General features: G+C 41.2%; 1 protein-coding gene across 1 annotated transcript; it reads left to right on the plus strand.

Moving 5' to 3' along the window:
* The first annotated feature begins 151 nt into the window (after positions 1–151).
* Positions 152–14,668, plus strand: ahctf1 (AT hook containing transcription factor 1). The gene is made up of 40 exons (XM_055232562.1): positions 152–376; positions 1,748–1,874; positions 1,958–2,108; positions 2,224–2,326; positions 2,456–2,636; positions 2,728–2,935; positions 3,024–3,140; positions 3,227–3,311; positions 3,393–3,543; positions 3,650–3,782; positions 3,944–4,125; positions 4,195–4,256; positions 4,358–4,489; positions 4,559–4,649; positions 4,717–4,806; positions 4,886–5,026; positions 5,130–5,234; positions 5,338–5,434; positions 5,771–5,894; positions 5,972–6,028; positions 6,117–6,263; positions 6,340–6,530; positions 6,926–7,070; positions 7,159–7,290; positions 7,365–7,512; positions 7,615–7,765; positions 7,846–7,950; positions 8,091–8,235; positions 8,318–8,530; positions 8,603–9,203; positions 9,284–9,430; positions 9,888–9,993; positions 10,090–10,211; positions 10,294–10,595; positions 10,811–12,904; positions 13,023–13,266; positions 13,354–13,509; positions 13,583–13,674; positions 13,747–13,817; positions 13,898–14,668. Exons 2-40 carry the CDS (start codon positions 1,754–1,756, stop codon positions 14,094–14,096), a joined length of 7,842 nt encoding a protein of 2,613 aa, XP_055088537.1. The 5' UTR covers positions 152–376; positions 1,748–1,753; the 3' UTR covers positions 14,097–14,668.
* Positions 14,669–15,314: the final 646 nt, after the last annotated feature.

A 15,314-nucleotide genomic window follows, 5' to 3' on the forward strand; every position in this document is an offset into this window, starting at 1 on the left:
GCGTGAAAGTCATGTTAATGTATGACAAATGGCAGACATGGATATTATTCAAATCAAAATTTACAATACAAACTAAATACAAGCTATATCACTTCAAAAAATGTGTTATGCATTGATTCCGCCGAGCCTGTAGGGGGCGTCTGTTCTTTGGCGTACGCAGTGTTTTGAGCTGGACTGTTTGCAGTTTTGATGGAAATGGCGCTTATCCCCGTGAAAGCCTGAAGTCTGGAGTTGTGTAGCGTGTTTGTCCAACAGCTGTATCTCTGGATGACTTTGATAAGGAGTTGATTATGACCAGGGAGATAGAAGGTTGGATTTATCACCTGGAAAAAACAAACATTGGAGGCTAAAGTGGCTACCCTCAGCAGACAGACAGGTAGGCTAGCGGCACATTGCATCACGTTTTATTAAACAACGCGTGTCTGAAGCCGCTAAATGGACTGAACATGCTTGTAAATAATGCTCAGACATCTCAAATAATAAGGGTTGGGTTTGTAAGGTTGTATTATTTTGTTGCTAAGCGTCAGTGTTGGACATCCTATTAGCTACACGTTTATTTGAGTCACTTGCTTAGTAATACTTGGCAATTGAGCTATGCAATTCTGCTCTTGTTAGAATTGTCAGTTGTAACTAGATGACTTTGTGTTATTATTCTTGCAATAAGGATTCTGAAACATTATCACATAACCAGTTGTGTCTTTTTGTGAATACTTTCACTCTATTGTAATTTAGCCGTGGTACTGCGGCTAACGTTAGCCTCCATGCTCAGTGAAGAGAGAAGTGAGTGTCATTTAAGTTGACAAACATCACTATGCCATAGCTGAAAGTCTGTGCCTTAAACCTCTGTTGGATCACGGTCTGTTCTTTTTAAAGTCATTATCTTTAACCAGGATAAACTTGGAATGGCTGCTCGATTGTGCTAGCTAAATCCTGAAAGCTCTGGCTCAGTTCTGTGTGACCTTGTAAGCTAGCAGGATAGCCTCCCTATAAATCCTGAAATCATTCTATCTGCATTATCTGCTTGACTGTGAACAGTTGTTGTACGCCGCGTTTATCTTGACAGTTTGCCGTGACAAAATCTGTCTGTTTACAGCGCTAGAATCTGAGTAACTTGGGCTATTCCGTGCTCAATGTGCCAGATCATGCTCTCTCCTAATAATAAGAGTCTGCCAATAAATATGCAAAACCATCCGATCACTTTAGGCTGTGTGGCCCAACAACTAGAAAGTGGCAAACGTATTTACATGTTATTTTGAAAAGCATGGTCTGCATCCACACAGGTCAGGATCTCCCCGCATGCCCGTGCCACTGCGCACTGACAGGCGTGTTGCGCGGGAGTTTACTTGAATCAATTGTGTTTTCAAATGCTGTCGAAGAGGGCAGTGTTGTGCGCAACTTCAGTCCTCAAAAATATAAGTTTTATTTGCCGTAGTATTAATTAGATTAGAAGTAAAAAAGAACGATTGCCATGCCTCCATATGTTTACAGAAACATGAACTATATTGTGCTGTGCACGTGTGTTTGTCTCTGCTTTATTCACAAATTCAGCTGCCAGCCAACTTGCTGACAGCTGTGTCTCCAACTGTGTGCTGAATGAAAGGCCTCATTTGTTCTACTAAACGTGAACAGTGGTAAAATTGTCCTATGTCCCTTTTTGCTAGACTGCATTATAAGGTTAATTGGACTTTTTGGTTAACAAAACATAAAAATTGATCATAGTGCACATCATTTTCTTTATTTCTTCTAGTGCACAATGCATGATCTGACGGCTCAGGTCACCAGCAGTCTCCTGCCCTTCCCTGGAGTCACTTTAAATGCCTTGGGAGAGGATGAGATCACACTGGACTCTGTTCTTCAGGGAAAATTCACTGTTGGTACGTTCTTTGGCATATTAACAGATTTACATTAATATGATTGATATAAAAGTGCAAACACTCAAACACATGTTTGTTTAAAGGGAGAAGTGGGCTCGCCTGGTTGGCATGTGGGCCCCATCTGGAGGCTGTCCATGCAGTGACAGGGGAGCGACTGTCTGCATACACTTTCAGTGGTGGGGGGGAACATCCACCCTGCATCCTCGCTGCTAAAGACTTCAGTTGGTTAAAAAGGTCAGCAGAAAGTTTACTGTTATCATGAATTGTTACAGTAATAAATAATTATAATGCAATGATATACCAATATATTTATGACAATGACACTTGGTATGAAATGTTTCAACTATAGATCTGGGTTACTTATTGGCTTGGAGGAGGCCGAGGGCAGTGTACTGTGCCTGTATGACTTGGGGTTGTCACGTGTGGTAAAAGCTGTGGTTATACCTGGCCGAGTGAGTATATGATAACTCAGTTTTAATTCACACATTTTTAGAATCCTAATATTCAAATTGACACATGAACAAATACACATTCTCAAACTGATCCACATATGCTAATGAATGCCCTCTATTTTCATGAAGATTACAGCTATTGAGCCATTAGTGAGCTATGGTGGTGCAAGTACCTCGACGCAGCATCTCCATCAGAGTTTGCGCTGGTTTTTTGGCATCGCTGCAGTTGGAACAGACCTAGGGCATGTTCTGTTAGTGGATCTTTGTCTCGATGATCTCTCATGCAGCCAAAGTGAGCTAGAAGCGTCAGGTGAGGGAATTTTTTACCAGGTCAAGTTCAACACATGAAGGATACTTTCTGTATAACAGTGTCTTTAATTATGTTTTTGTTCTGTTTGTAGACTTGCAGGTTGTGACCAAATCCCCAGCAGAGATCCCAAAGCTTAGAGAAGTCAGCAGTAGAGAAGGCAGGCATCTTTGTCTTCAGCTGAATGGAGCCACAGGTGTTGGGGCTACAGCTTTACAATACATCTCCAGAACTAACCAGTTGGCTGTAGGGTTTTCAGATGGATACTTGCATCTGTGGAACATGAAGACTCTCAAGAAAGAGTAAGACTTAAGATGTTAAATTTGTCCCGATATTTTAGGTATATTTCTTACAAAATTGCTGTTTTTAACATATTTTATTTTTATTTAGATACCATTCTCAGTTAGAAGGTGGTAAGGTCCCCGTGAATGCATTTACCTTCCAGGAGCCTGAAAATGACCCCAGGAATTGTTGCTACCTCTGGGCTGTCCAATCCTCTCAAGACCTGTAAGCCACATTTCCCAATATTATTAAAGAGAATAAAAAGCAAACATACTGTAAATATTTATTTGTATTAATATTGTTGACAAAAGTGAAGGGGATATAGTCAGCCTCCGTCTGCTGCAACTGGCCTTCAGTGAGAGAAAATGTTCAGCCTCTGGGAAGATCCTGTATGAGGTATGAGCATTGGGGCAGCGCTGGTAACTATAACTATGTTTCTGTGTGTCTTGTGTATTTTAAAGATCTTTTTGTTTTCAGGGCCTGGAATACTGCGAGGAGCGTTACAGTCAGGAGTTGAGTGGGACAGCGTTTCCTCTCAGGGCGCAGGCCACCAACACCCGCTTGCTTAGTTGTCAGACCATTGAGAAATTTAGACCCCATCATGACAGAGATGACAGTATGAATGAAGGTATGCTTGTTTAGGAAATTCACTTATATATATACAATGTTATTTTATATAGAATTTGAAAATGTATTTTAATGTTCTTTTTGTTTATTTTTTTTTATCTTTTTAGTGTCATCGCCTGATACCAGTGTGTCTATCTTTATGTGGCAAGTCAAGGCCTATGGACAGGGAACCCCAGCTACATTTATTGGCGTGTTTGACATTAACCGCTGGTATCATGCACAGATGCCAGACTCCTTAAGGTATGGGCCAGTAATTTTTCTTTAAGCATTTATTTTTGAATTGATATTTTATTTGGTCATTACATTCAAAATCAAACATTATTCTTGTATAAGGTTGTACATAACATTTTTATATATCTATCCAACAGTATTATAAATCTATATTGTCTGTGCTTTGTTAGAGCTGGAGAGTCATTGCAGAATTGTCCTTATTTGGCCGTCTGGTCTCTGGACACTGTAATGCAGATGGTGTCGCCAAATGTGCTGTTGGATGTGCTAGTGAATGACCGCAGCCTAAGCAGGGGTTTACCATATACCTGCCCGCCACCTGAGCAATACTTCAATCCCACGACATACAACTTCGGTAAGTAGGAAAATGAAATCAATTTATGAGTTGACACAAATTTTAATCTAAAACTGACATTCACTGTAGATGCTACCTGTTTGCTCAACACTGGAATTGTACATCTAACCTGCTCTGGATATCAAAAAGAGGCAAGCTTTACAATTTACAGATTTTAACTAGCTTTTATTATTTTGTAAAAAAAAAATATTGGAAGTTTGTTTTTAAATGAACTTGTGACACTTAATTTCAGACTCTGAGCTTCTTAAAGAAAGCTGCTCCTTGTTCTAGTGAAGTCATCTCTACCAGTTATTCTCGCTGCCTCGTGTCCGGTCTGCTCTCTAGCCGCCTGGCAGACAGTCATCAGTCATCTAGCCTCACTCAGGTACTCTTTGCACACTTGTACCAACTCATGCCATTTTCTTTTTGTAAACTACACTTACAAATGTTTCAGGAGGAGCAGCTAGATGCCATTTTATGCACAGCCGTGGAGACAAGCTCTTTGGGATTAATTACTGGCTGTATTAAGCAATGGACTGCAGAGGGTGAGACAACAGTTTACTTTGACATTTGCCTTAATCAGAGTTGTTGCTTATTGTTATTTTATACCAGAACAACCAGGGTCTGCACTGAACTTGCGTTACATTCTGGATTGGGCCTGGAACAAAGTTGTTCAGACTAAGGAGGAGCTGGATGGCATCTGTATGTTACGCTATTATGTTAGTATAGTGTGTTTGCTAAATATGAATTGATTCATTATTTGTTGTGCTTGTACTTGCAGGTGCACCATTATTTGATAGTTCATCAAACTTTACAGACCCTCAGACAATGCAACTGCTTCAGCACAGCCAAAGATTACTCACAAACCTCAGCACCATTTTTAATTGCTTGCTCAGTGAAGCTCATGAACTCACTCAGAAAGGTACCTGTAATTTCTCTGTTCCAAGGTGGTGTGAGTGGTATGTTGCAGATAAAGCAGAAGTCTTTATCTGCAACATACTTCTATAAACCGGTTTTGTGTACAGGACTGGTTGGGCTGATGAACAAGAACATGGTGTCTGGCCTCATTTCAAAGTATGCTCAAGTTGTGCTCTGGTTCTGTCGCACTGGCCTTCTTCCTGAGGGATCAGGTAATGACTTAATGAAAGTAAAGAAAGTAATGAAAGTAAAGTGTACCCTTTAAACATTACAGGCAACAAAAATGTAAATGTATGTCTATCTGCTTCCCTTCAGATGAGGATGCTCTTCAGATTTCCAGGCCTTTCTACAGTCATTCTATAATCAGCAGTTATTACACCATTCGGAGGGAAGAGCTCAAAAGGCTGGCTAAGTGCGTAGTAAAGGTTAACAATAATCAAAGCACCCCATGCAGGAAGCATTCTTACCCACTTAACCATTGGTTGGAGAAGAAAATTTTCTTTGAACACGGGATTCTCTTTTAAAGTTCATAAAGTGGATTTTACAAAACTTTTCCAAGAGAAAAATCATGCATGAGGCTAATGGCCAGGTCGTCGTTGAAAATGAGAATTGGTTCTCAACCGACCTACCTGGTAAAATAAAGGTTAAATAAAAATTAAAATAAAAAATGGAAAAAAATTAAAGAGTAATTTAAGTGATTAAAATTGTAGAAATTGTAAATGATGTGTGTACATTTTCAACATTTCAGAGGCAAATGGTGTGCAGACTGCCTTATGATTGATGGCTTGGTTGATCAGTGTGGCGAGCGCTTGGTTAATTTATGGAAAAGGGATGAGGAGGGAACAGGACAATACCCACCACCTACTTTACATGTAAGAAAAAAAAATATGATTTCTGTTTTTACATGTAATGCCCAGAATATTCACAAGCGTAATCTTTTGGTCCACAGGCTTTGTTGGATATTTATCTCCTTGATAACATCGATGAAGCTACCAAACACGCAATTGTATCCTTATCAGTTTAATGTATCATGCTTAAAGATACACTTTTCATTTTTCTTTCTTCCTATTGAAGCCTTAACTAAATTTACTTAGGTAATTTACCTTTTGCTGGATGTCATGTATGCCTTCTCAAACAAAGAGGGAGCATCTGTAGAGTCTTTCCCAACAGCCTTTGCGATTCCCATTGGACTAGTCAAGTTAATACAAGGACTCTGGCTGCTGGATCATCATGACCACCAGGTACATGCTTCAGCTAAGTGTGCCACATGAGAATAAGATTGTGTAGACTTATCTGGTTTGTTTTGGTCTCCATTAGAGTGCCTTTGAACTGCTTTTACACCCTGCTGCATCCCAGTGTCAGTTTGAGTGGCAGCATGAGCGAGTTCTGCAGGCTCTGATGTGTCAGGGCCAGCATACTGAGGCATTGAGATATTTACATGTCACCAAACCTGCGATGGCATCAACATCACAAGCAAAACTCTGCCTATCAGTTCTATTACACAACAGGTATGGCTACAGTTCAAATATTTTCTGTAGTTGGATCAGTCCTGGTTTAGAGCTAGTATAGCAACTAGTCCCATTCCTCCACCCGGTTTAGCCCTAATTTATTCATGTTTTAGACCTGGCTTAGATTTGGTGGTATTTAAAAGAAGAACTATTTTTTAGGTGGTCCAAGGTGAGAAATGTTAGAGATCCATTAGAGATCTACAAGATTATATTGAATCTGAAATATCAATAAATCTATAATTTAAACACTCATTCACATTTGTGCAATTCGTGAACCTCAGCCAAACATATATATATATATATATATATATATAAAATTCCTTTTTAGTTTTTTCCGTATTGCTCACCACCTACTTTTTTTTTCCTATTTTTGACAAGTTGTTGTATATTTTTAGATGTCTTATCGAAGCATGGTCCTTAGTGCGTCAGCACTCAAATCGTCTAAATATCAGTGAGCTTTTGGGCTTTCTCTATGAGACATGTCAGGAGCTAGGTTTGATCAAGGAGCTGCTAAAACTGCCCTTAGGCCTCTCTGAACAGGTAGGAAACCTTACCATATAATGCGTTGGTTAAAAAGTGGGTAAACTTGTGACAATTAAATTACTTTATCCTGTTTTTTGATTCACAGGAGGGTTTGGAAAAGTTTCTTCAAGGCACTGGTGGCCTTCAGAATCGAGAGCTGCTGATGGTGCATTATCTTCAGCAAGCCAACTACATACCTGCCCTGCAGCTCAACCACTCACTAAAAATGAATCTGGTGGTAAGTTTTGCACAGTACAAACAGCACATTTGGTCAATGGTCACCATGACCATACATGTTCAACTCTTATTTAGAATGAGAGAGATCCAAAACTCAAAGAGCAATCAAACACAAGGAACTCTATACTTGATCAATATGGAAAAGTTTTGCCCAGAGTTCAGAGAAAATTAGCAATGGAACGATCCAAACCTTACCAACGCCCACTCACCATTCACAAGGAAGGTAAGATTATCAATATGATCGTGTTTACATTATTGTCAAGTGTAACAAGTTATTGGTGTTGATAAAATATTAAATAAAATACTTTGTTTTGACCCTAACTAGTCTCACGGCCACAGCCTCTTTCAACTATTACAAAGCGCTCTGCCAGTGAAAAGGTGATATCTAGGGCTGGTTTTATCAATAATGTCCTGACCAAGATCGAGGAGGTGTGGATTGGTAAAGGAGATTCTCCCCAGCCTTTTCCAGCAAAGAGGTGAGCTCTGCAAAAAGTAACATTTAATTGAGTTTGAATTATGATAACCACACATGAATAAAACATACATATTTTTGTAGCCCAAAAGCAACAGAAATAAAAAGCTCTAGCCCAAAAACTTCCTCTGCTCTTCCTGAACCTTTTCTGGGGACACCTATCACCATGTCAGCAAAACGAAAGTCAAGGTTTGAAGCTTTGTGATGTAGCAAAATATAAGATTAATTTCATTCTTATGCATTGATTAGAAGGTTCTTATCATTTCAAATTAGTCCAGGTGGTCTAAGTGAGCAATTATCCACATCTGCTATTATCTGTTCTGTATCAGGCTGATGAAACTGGTGGTGCAACCGTCTTGTCAGATGCCTGAGCCTCTCCTGAGCCCGCCCAGACCTCCCAGCTCCTGGGTTTCACCAAAAAGCGTCAGCAAAGCTCCAGAGCTTTGTCTACTGCAAACCCCACAGGTTGTCAAGGTAATAATGAAAATGTATACATTTTTGCTGGGAAATTATGATATTTTTGATTTATTTATTTTTATGGGACTTTTGCTCACAGAGAGCTCGAGCTCTGGCTGCTTCAGGTCCCATGTTTGCTGCCTTCACTCCTCAGTCCATTCTGCGGAGTAGTCTAAGGCCTACCCCTGTGGCCACACCCTCTGCCTCTCCAGGGCGCTCCATCACACCCCCACCTCGAAAGGAGAACCGCATCACCTTCATTGAAGAGGAAGAGTCTCCTGAGATAGAGAAAAACATTCGTTGGACCAATGGGGTTAGTGTACAAGTACAAAACATTTAATTTTTTTATTGAAAAAGTAATTACATTGTACTGAAATGTGTTTAGGAGGCATCTGACAGTGAGATTCATCTCCTGACTCGAGGGGCACTGCTTTCAAAAGCCACACACAAGTCCTGGTCTTCACAAGCTGAAGATGAAGAGGAGGAGGAGGATGTACAGGAGGAGAAGCTACAGTCAGATATGACTAACGTGGGCAGCTCCTTGCCCCAACAGAGTGTGTCCAATCCTCCCTCTCTCCAGGAAGAAACTGAAGAGACCGAACCATCAGCACCCCAACTGGTCCTAAGCTTTGAAACAAGCCACACGTCTGTTCGATCCACTGATACTACCTTAGAGTTCTATGACAACGGGACAAGCATCCCAGCACCTGCAGAGGACGAAGGTGAACCCCAATCTCAAGTTCAGACTGAAGATGAAGCTCAGAGTGAGCCACCCTCTCAGAAAGACCATGAGGGACATTCAGAAGACCATGAGGGACTTTTGGAAGAGCATAAGGTTGAGGTCAAGTTTGAGGACATTACAGAGTTCAATTCTGTTCAAGACGTAACAAATAAGGCTGAAGATAATGTTACGGATGAAAAGATGAATGAGGAGGTTCTTATTGAAGCAAGCACAGATACTCCTGAGGAAGACAAACCAACTGATGGTACAGTCTCAGTACCAATTAAAGTGTTTTCACTTAAAAGGGTAAATTCAGTAATGTAAATGTGTGCCTTTTCTCTTAAGGTTGTGATGAGCTGATCAAAGCGTCAGACTACCAAGCTGAGGATATATGTGAGCAGCGTGACATCACTGACTCTGCAGAAGGGCCTGAAGCTCTAAAACCGTGTGAGCCAGAACTCATCGATGAGCCAGAAGTGGAGCCATCAGCAGGTTCATTTAAAGGGGAAAGAGGGAAAAAATACTGCAATGGACTGAGCTAGGCCTAGAGCAGGGGTGTCAAACATATTTTCACCAAGGGCCACATCAGTAAAATGGCTGCCCTCAAAGGGCCAGATGTAAAATAAATCAAGCTACTTTTTTAACTTGTTAATTAACTGTTTCTGTATTTATTACTTATTCAAGTTACAAATATTAAATATGCATTTGCCTAGATGTAAAAATATGGCTGTGTAACTGTATCTCCTGTAAAATGACATTTTAAGACCATCATACCTTTTTAATTTACCCTGTCGAGGGCCACATAAAATGATGTGGAGGGCCACATTTGGCCCGCGGGCCTTGAGTTTGACACATGTGGCCTAGAGGATTTAAAGTTAAAGCAAAATAAAATGAAAAAAATATATCCAAGTATGTTTTTATAATAATCATCTTGTGCTTTATTCACTAGATTTGACAGAGTTTGTCCAGAGGCATCTCTTTGGCGATGATCCAACTTCACCTCTGACCCGATCTGGAATACACTCTGTGTCGTTGTCTCAGGTCTCAATCATCAGGTACTTGAGTCTTTTTTTAAGTCTATGCCTATGCTGTTTTTGCTATGTAAAGTGTAACAGCTTTTGATCCCCCTTTTTTTTTTTTTTTTTCTTCAGTGACTCAGTGGATCAAGAGGTAGAGGAGGAGCACACTGCTCCCAGCACAGCCCCAGTATTTTCCTCTCAGAAATCGACCACCTCCATAACCTCCTCTGAACCCACAGGCACAGACTCCCACTGTGAGCAATACTTATACACAGGCTGCTAACGTTTACGTATCCTACACATTAATCCATATATTTATTATGTGCGTTTTTATAGCTGTTTTCAGTGTTAATGACAGCGAGGAGCTTTCTAGACCTGGTTCTGAAGATGAAGGTGAAGATGAGGAGGAGTCTGATCATGAGGAGGAGGAGGAGGAGGAAGATGAGGAAGAGAAGGAGGAGGAGGAGGAAGAAGAGGATGAGGAAGATGAGGAAGACTCAGGAAGCGAGGTGGAGATAATTGAAGAGATCCAGGGCAGACCACCTTCAGCTCAGTCAGAGTTTGCAATACAAGAACACACCCACTTCTTGCCCAATTTAGCTGAACAGGAAGCTGAAGCCTTTTCCTCTGAGATTAAGGTAAAACACACAAGTTACATTCATTCTTAAATTCCTCTTATTCATTGTAGTTTCTACCTTGCTTGACATTTGTTGTTTGTTGTTGTTACTTTGTACACAATTTTGCGATACATGTAGTCGTTTTTCATTGCAATATGTTTCCCCCTTTTAGCATTTACATATTTAAAATGCTATGTGGTAAAGGGAAACACTCAACTGTTCTGTGTTTTGTGCAGAATGCTGAAGAAGATGGTGAAGGAGAGGTTGTCATGGTGCGCCTGGGTACTGATGAAGGAGAAATGGATCAAGATGAGGAAGTAGCTCAGGCAGCATCATTTTTGGAGCTCCAACCCTCAACCACTCTCTTAGTTCCTCTGGAGCTGGTGGAGGGACAGGATGCTCTGGTGAATGCTTCTGAGCAAGTCCCCAATGATATTTTTCAAACGGATGTGCCAAACGACCACAAAACTGAAAGCCAGAGCAGCTTCTCACTCACACTAGATTTGGAGGAAGATGTAGACAAAGAGCCTGAACCAAACCTTGAGAACAACCTTCTGTCTACTGGAGTCTTGCATACAGAAATGAAGGGATCAACCGAAGAAGCAGTGACTATTTCTGAGCTACAGGTTGTTGAAAAAGTTGAAACAAAATCACCAGAAACCGAGGTTCTTGTCTCTGGGCATTCCAACGCTTTCTCTTCAGACACACCAATAGAATCAAAGGTACAAGAGCCAAAAGAAGAGGCACTTCCAGAAAACATACTAGAAAATGAGCAAACAGAAAATACTGAAGAGGCTCAAGTCAAAGAAGGTGAAGTTGAGCAAGAAGAGACGGAAATGCAGCCAAAAGAGCACAAGGTTGAGGTACTAGTGCCAACAGATGAGCTCTCAGAAGTGTGTAAAGATGAAGAGATGTCAGATGCACAAGTACGAGATGAAGAGGTCCCAGAGGCACCAGTACGCGATGAAGAGGTCCCAGAGGCACCAGTACGCGATGAAGAGGTCCCAGAGGCACCAGTACAAGATGAAGAGGTCCCAGAGGCACCAGTACAAGATGAAGAGGTCCCAGAGGCACCAGTACAAGATGAAGAGGTCCCAGAGGCACCAGTACAAGATGAAGAGGTCCCAGAGGCACCAGTACAAGATGAAGAGGTCCCAGAGGCACCAGTACAAGATGAAGAGATCTCAGCAGTACTAGCATCAGAAGATGAGCTCTCAGAGGTCTGTAAAGATGAAGATGGTGAGATTCCAGATGCACCAGTACAAGAGGAATTGGTTGAAGGCAGACTATCTGAACCTTCAGACGAAGAGCCGCTCAAAGAAGATCCACTCTCATCCAACATAAAGGCTGTGCAGGCTGCAGAGTCAGAGCAGGCCACAACCTCAGTCGATGCCCCACAGGACAAAAAGGAAGAAACGGATTCAAGAGAGGAGGAAAAAGAAACACAAAGAAGGGGCAGATCAAAGAAACAGGAGCCAGTGGTTGCACCTGTGGAGCAAGTTGATGATGTTCCAGAGGAACAGCCAGTGTTAGAGACTCCAGGCTCTGGCCGGAAGAATAAGGCTCCTTATACCCCAACTCGAAGGACCACCAGAGCCAGCAGGGCGGTCACCTTCATCTACCCTGTGCCTGAAGAGACCCATGACGAGGAGGGAAAGCCTGAACAGGAAGTGGACAAGGAACATGAGCAGGAACCAACAGTTGCAGTTGCCACATCTCCTGGTCGGTCAACCAGAAGAAGCAAACAAGCTAAAGAAAATATAATTGGCACTCCTCGAAGAAGTACTCGGAGAACTCAACCAGAGCCAAAACCTGAGCCCGAAGCTCCAGTAGAACAAAAGGAGGTTAAGGTGGAAAACGTGAGTGATAACACTGTGTCCAGCACAACAAGGACTTTGTCTCCAGGCAGAAAACGGGGTTCAGAGAGGAACTCTTCAAGAACCAGTAAACAGAGCCGCAGTGAGGAGGTTGAAGCCAGCCCTGAGTCCGAGGTGAAACAAGAGGTAGCAGACACAAATGTTGTTGCGAAATCTTCTGGCCGAGGCAAGACCCCCTCCAAAAGGAAAGCAGCACAGTCTACTACTCCTCGCAGGTCCAGTCGTAGGAACGTGAGCATGAATGAAGATGCCCCGCAGCTTTTAGAAATACTCGAAGAGGTGGAGGAGCAAGAGCTGATCAGTACGACTCCTGCAAAACAGAGCTCCAGAAAAATGAAAGCTGTACCAACACTGCTTACAGCAGTAGAAGAAGAAAATGATAAACTCCAGACTCCCAGTCTGGGCCGAACCACTCGACAGTCCAATCGCATGACACTGAGTGTTTATCCACAGGTGAGTGTCTTTTTTCAGGTGATAATTTTATACACTTTATTCATCTCATTTCATATTACATCTATTGTGGTTTCATTTAATTGGTAATTTCATCGACTTTTCATAACCATGCATCCAGGTAAAACTGGTTCCTGTTTCACTTCCTCAGAGTGTGAAAAGAAGAGTAGAGAAAGGCCAAGACCAGCCCAAGCCTGAACCCAAGAGTGAATCAAATGCCTTTCGCAAGGCTAAAAAGAAACTGTGGGACAAGCCTGAGGAGGAGGAGCAGCCTCTATTAGACCCTCATTTGGAAGTGAACTCGGAGACCGCTGTAGAAGATGCGCTCTTCAAGAGGCTTCAGGATGAAGAACAAAAGCAGGAAGGTGTGTAGGTGCTGCACCAAATGCCAAATTACAAACTAATGTATTAAATGCTAACCTCATTTAGTTTAAATTTTTTTGTTTTAACAGTTTCAAAGTCGCAGACGAGATCAAGTAAGAGACACACCAAATCTGTGGTGGACCCTGAGCCTCTATTGGAGAACAGTGTGGTGTTTGACCCTGATGATGAGTCTAGTCCAGGCGAGAGCTCTTTCATCTATTCCCCATCACGAAGAAGAACAAGGGGTGGGCCATGGGCATTCAACAAAATTGCAAACATGATTATTTGGGGACTAATCAGTTTGTGTGTCTGTTTTAGCTATGGCAGCGGAGTCTCCCAGTCCCAGTCGGACTGCACGTGTCACTCGAAGCAGGAGGAAAGTGTCCACTGTCGATGATGTTCCACCAGAGGTGAGTAAATATGAAAATATTATACTCAAGATAATCATGTTGAAATATGAAATGCAATTTTTGTTTTAACAGGATGAAATGGCTGTAGAAATGGAAGAGGCTAAAGTTTCAAATACTAGAAAAACTATCAAAAGAACAACAAAGTAAGATTTTCTGCTTTCAGTATCAAAAGTGTTTTTACAGTTTGTCTGCTGGTACACATATTTATATACATTTATTTTAGACCTAAAGCAGTGTTGGAGCCAGTCTTGATGGCAGAAGTGGACCTACTGTCTCCTCTGCCCAGTCCAGCTGATCCAGGTCCTCGAGCACAGAAAAGGACCAAGGAAGTGGAAGGCCCAACTTCAACCATGAACCTTCGGCGCAAGCGTATTATGAACACAGTTTTAACCAAACCTGTAACCCGGAGGAAAAAGCTATAGGAGGCTGGGCATCTTTGAACTGTAAACCTCAGGTAGCCCAGAGATGAAGCCTGGCCAGGCGTCGTCACCCATACATCTGTTGACTGTTTTTTATTTGCCTCAGTGCTGGAGTCAAAGCAGAATATTTATGTAAATATACATTTCTTTGCTTATGGATAAAACAATGCTAAGGCATGAACATATTTTTGGGACAGCTCACTTTGTGTAAAAGAGGACTATTTTTGGAGTTTACATGTCCCAACCCTTTAAACTTTACTTCACTAGATTAGTGTACATTAGCCATTTTGTGCTAGTCAATATGCAAATATTGGAATCGGCTTCTTTGGGCGCAAAATGGCAAAAGGGAAATGTGATCTAAGGTTGTACCTTCAATTAAAACAGAAGAAAACTTACCTCTGATAAAGAGGTTTTATATACATTCTAATTTTATTTGTTTTTATTTTGATGACTGCATTTTTTCTACTATAGGAAAAAAGCAACCAATCCAATGAAAAAACACATTTCCTACAAATAAAATGTATATAGTATTTTGCTATGTTCCAAATAAAGTTAATAAATAAATCTTAAAACAATTATGTTTGTTTGGAAGTTTCTGGAAGTGTCTCAAAAGCATTTATTTTCTGCCTATGCAGTCTTAAATTCGTAATTCTCTGTAAAATGCATACTTGTACTCATTGGATTGTAAATGGGAAAGAATGGCTGTGTTTCCATTTGAATGCATTGATCTGGAAAATGCTTAGATGCTTGGCAATATCACGCACAGGCTATTTTTGATGAATGTATGTATAATTGTATTTTGTTGACTGCTCTTTGATAAACATGGTGAAGCTTCAAATCCATATGTGTGAAGTATTTGATTCTACAGCTCTTAATAAGTAGGTCCTGTATCTAAAAGAATATTCTACAGGATCAAACCAATTGAGTCAAAACTTCAAATGATCTAGAGCAGAGAAGATGTCACCTATTTAACATCTCTTTTTATAACTTTGTACCTTCATGTTTTGTTTTTCTGTCATTTATCATAATTATTAGAATTCAGCCTTAGCCAGGTCTTTAAAGTGAAAGCATTTCTCCTCTAGTAGTACACTTTTCCTGTGTGCAGTGAGAGTGGCTGTGTTTTGTCTGTGTAACTGGACACTGGTCGCTTGTGCTGGTGGAGGAGTGGAGAGGCAGATCGGTTTGTCTGCTCTGGACGTCTGCTGTATGATGAGACCAAAA

Source organism: Periophthalmus magnuspinnatus, chromosome 3 (assembly GCF_009829125.3).
Source record: "Periophthalmus magnuspinnatus isolate fPerMag1 chromosome 3, fPerMag1.2.pri, whole genome shotgun sequence".
Taxonomy (NCBI): Eukaryota; Metazoa; Chordata; class Actinopteri; order Gobiiformes; family Gobiidae; genus Periophthalmus; species Periophthalmus magnuspinnatus.

What these genes read in the sequence shown, in the direction of transcription:
- ahctf1 (XM_055232562.1), top strand. Translation starts at nt 1,754, where the DNA reads ATGCATGATCTGACGGCTCAGGTCACCAGCAGTCTCCTGCCCTTCCCT. An exon ending in TGGATCATCATGACCACCAG is followed by an intron (nt 6,264 to 6,339) that starts GTACATGCTTCA and finishes GGTCTCCATTAG; the next exon opens with AGTGCCTTTGAACTGCTTTT. An exon ending in CCTTTTCCTCTGAGATTAAG is followed by an intron (nt 10,596 to 10,810) that starts GTAAAACACACA and finishes TGTTTTGTGCAG; the next exon opens with AATGCTGAAGAAGATGGTGA.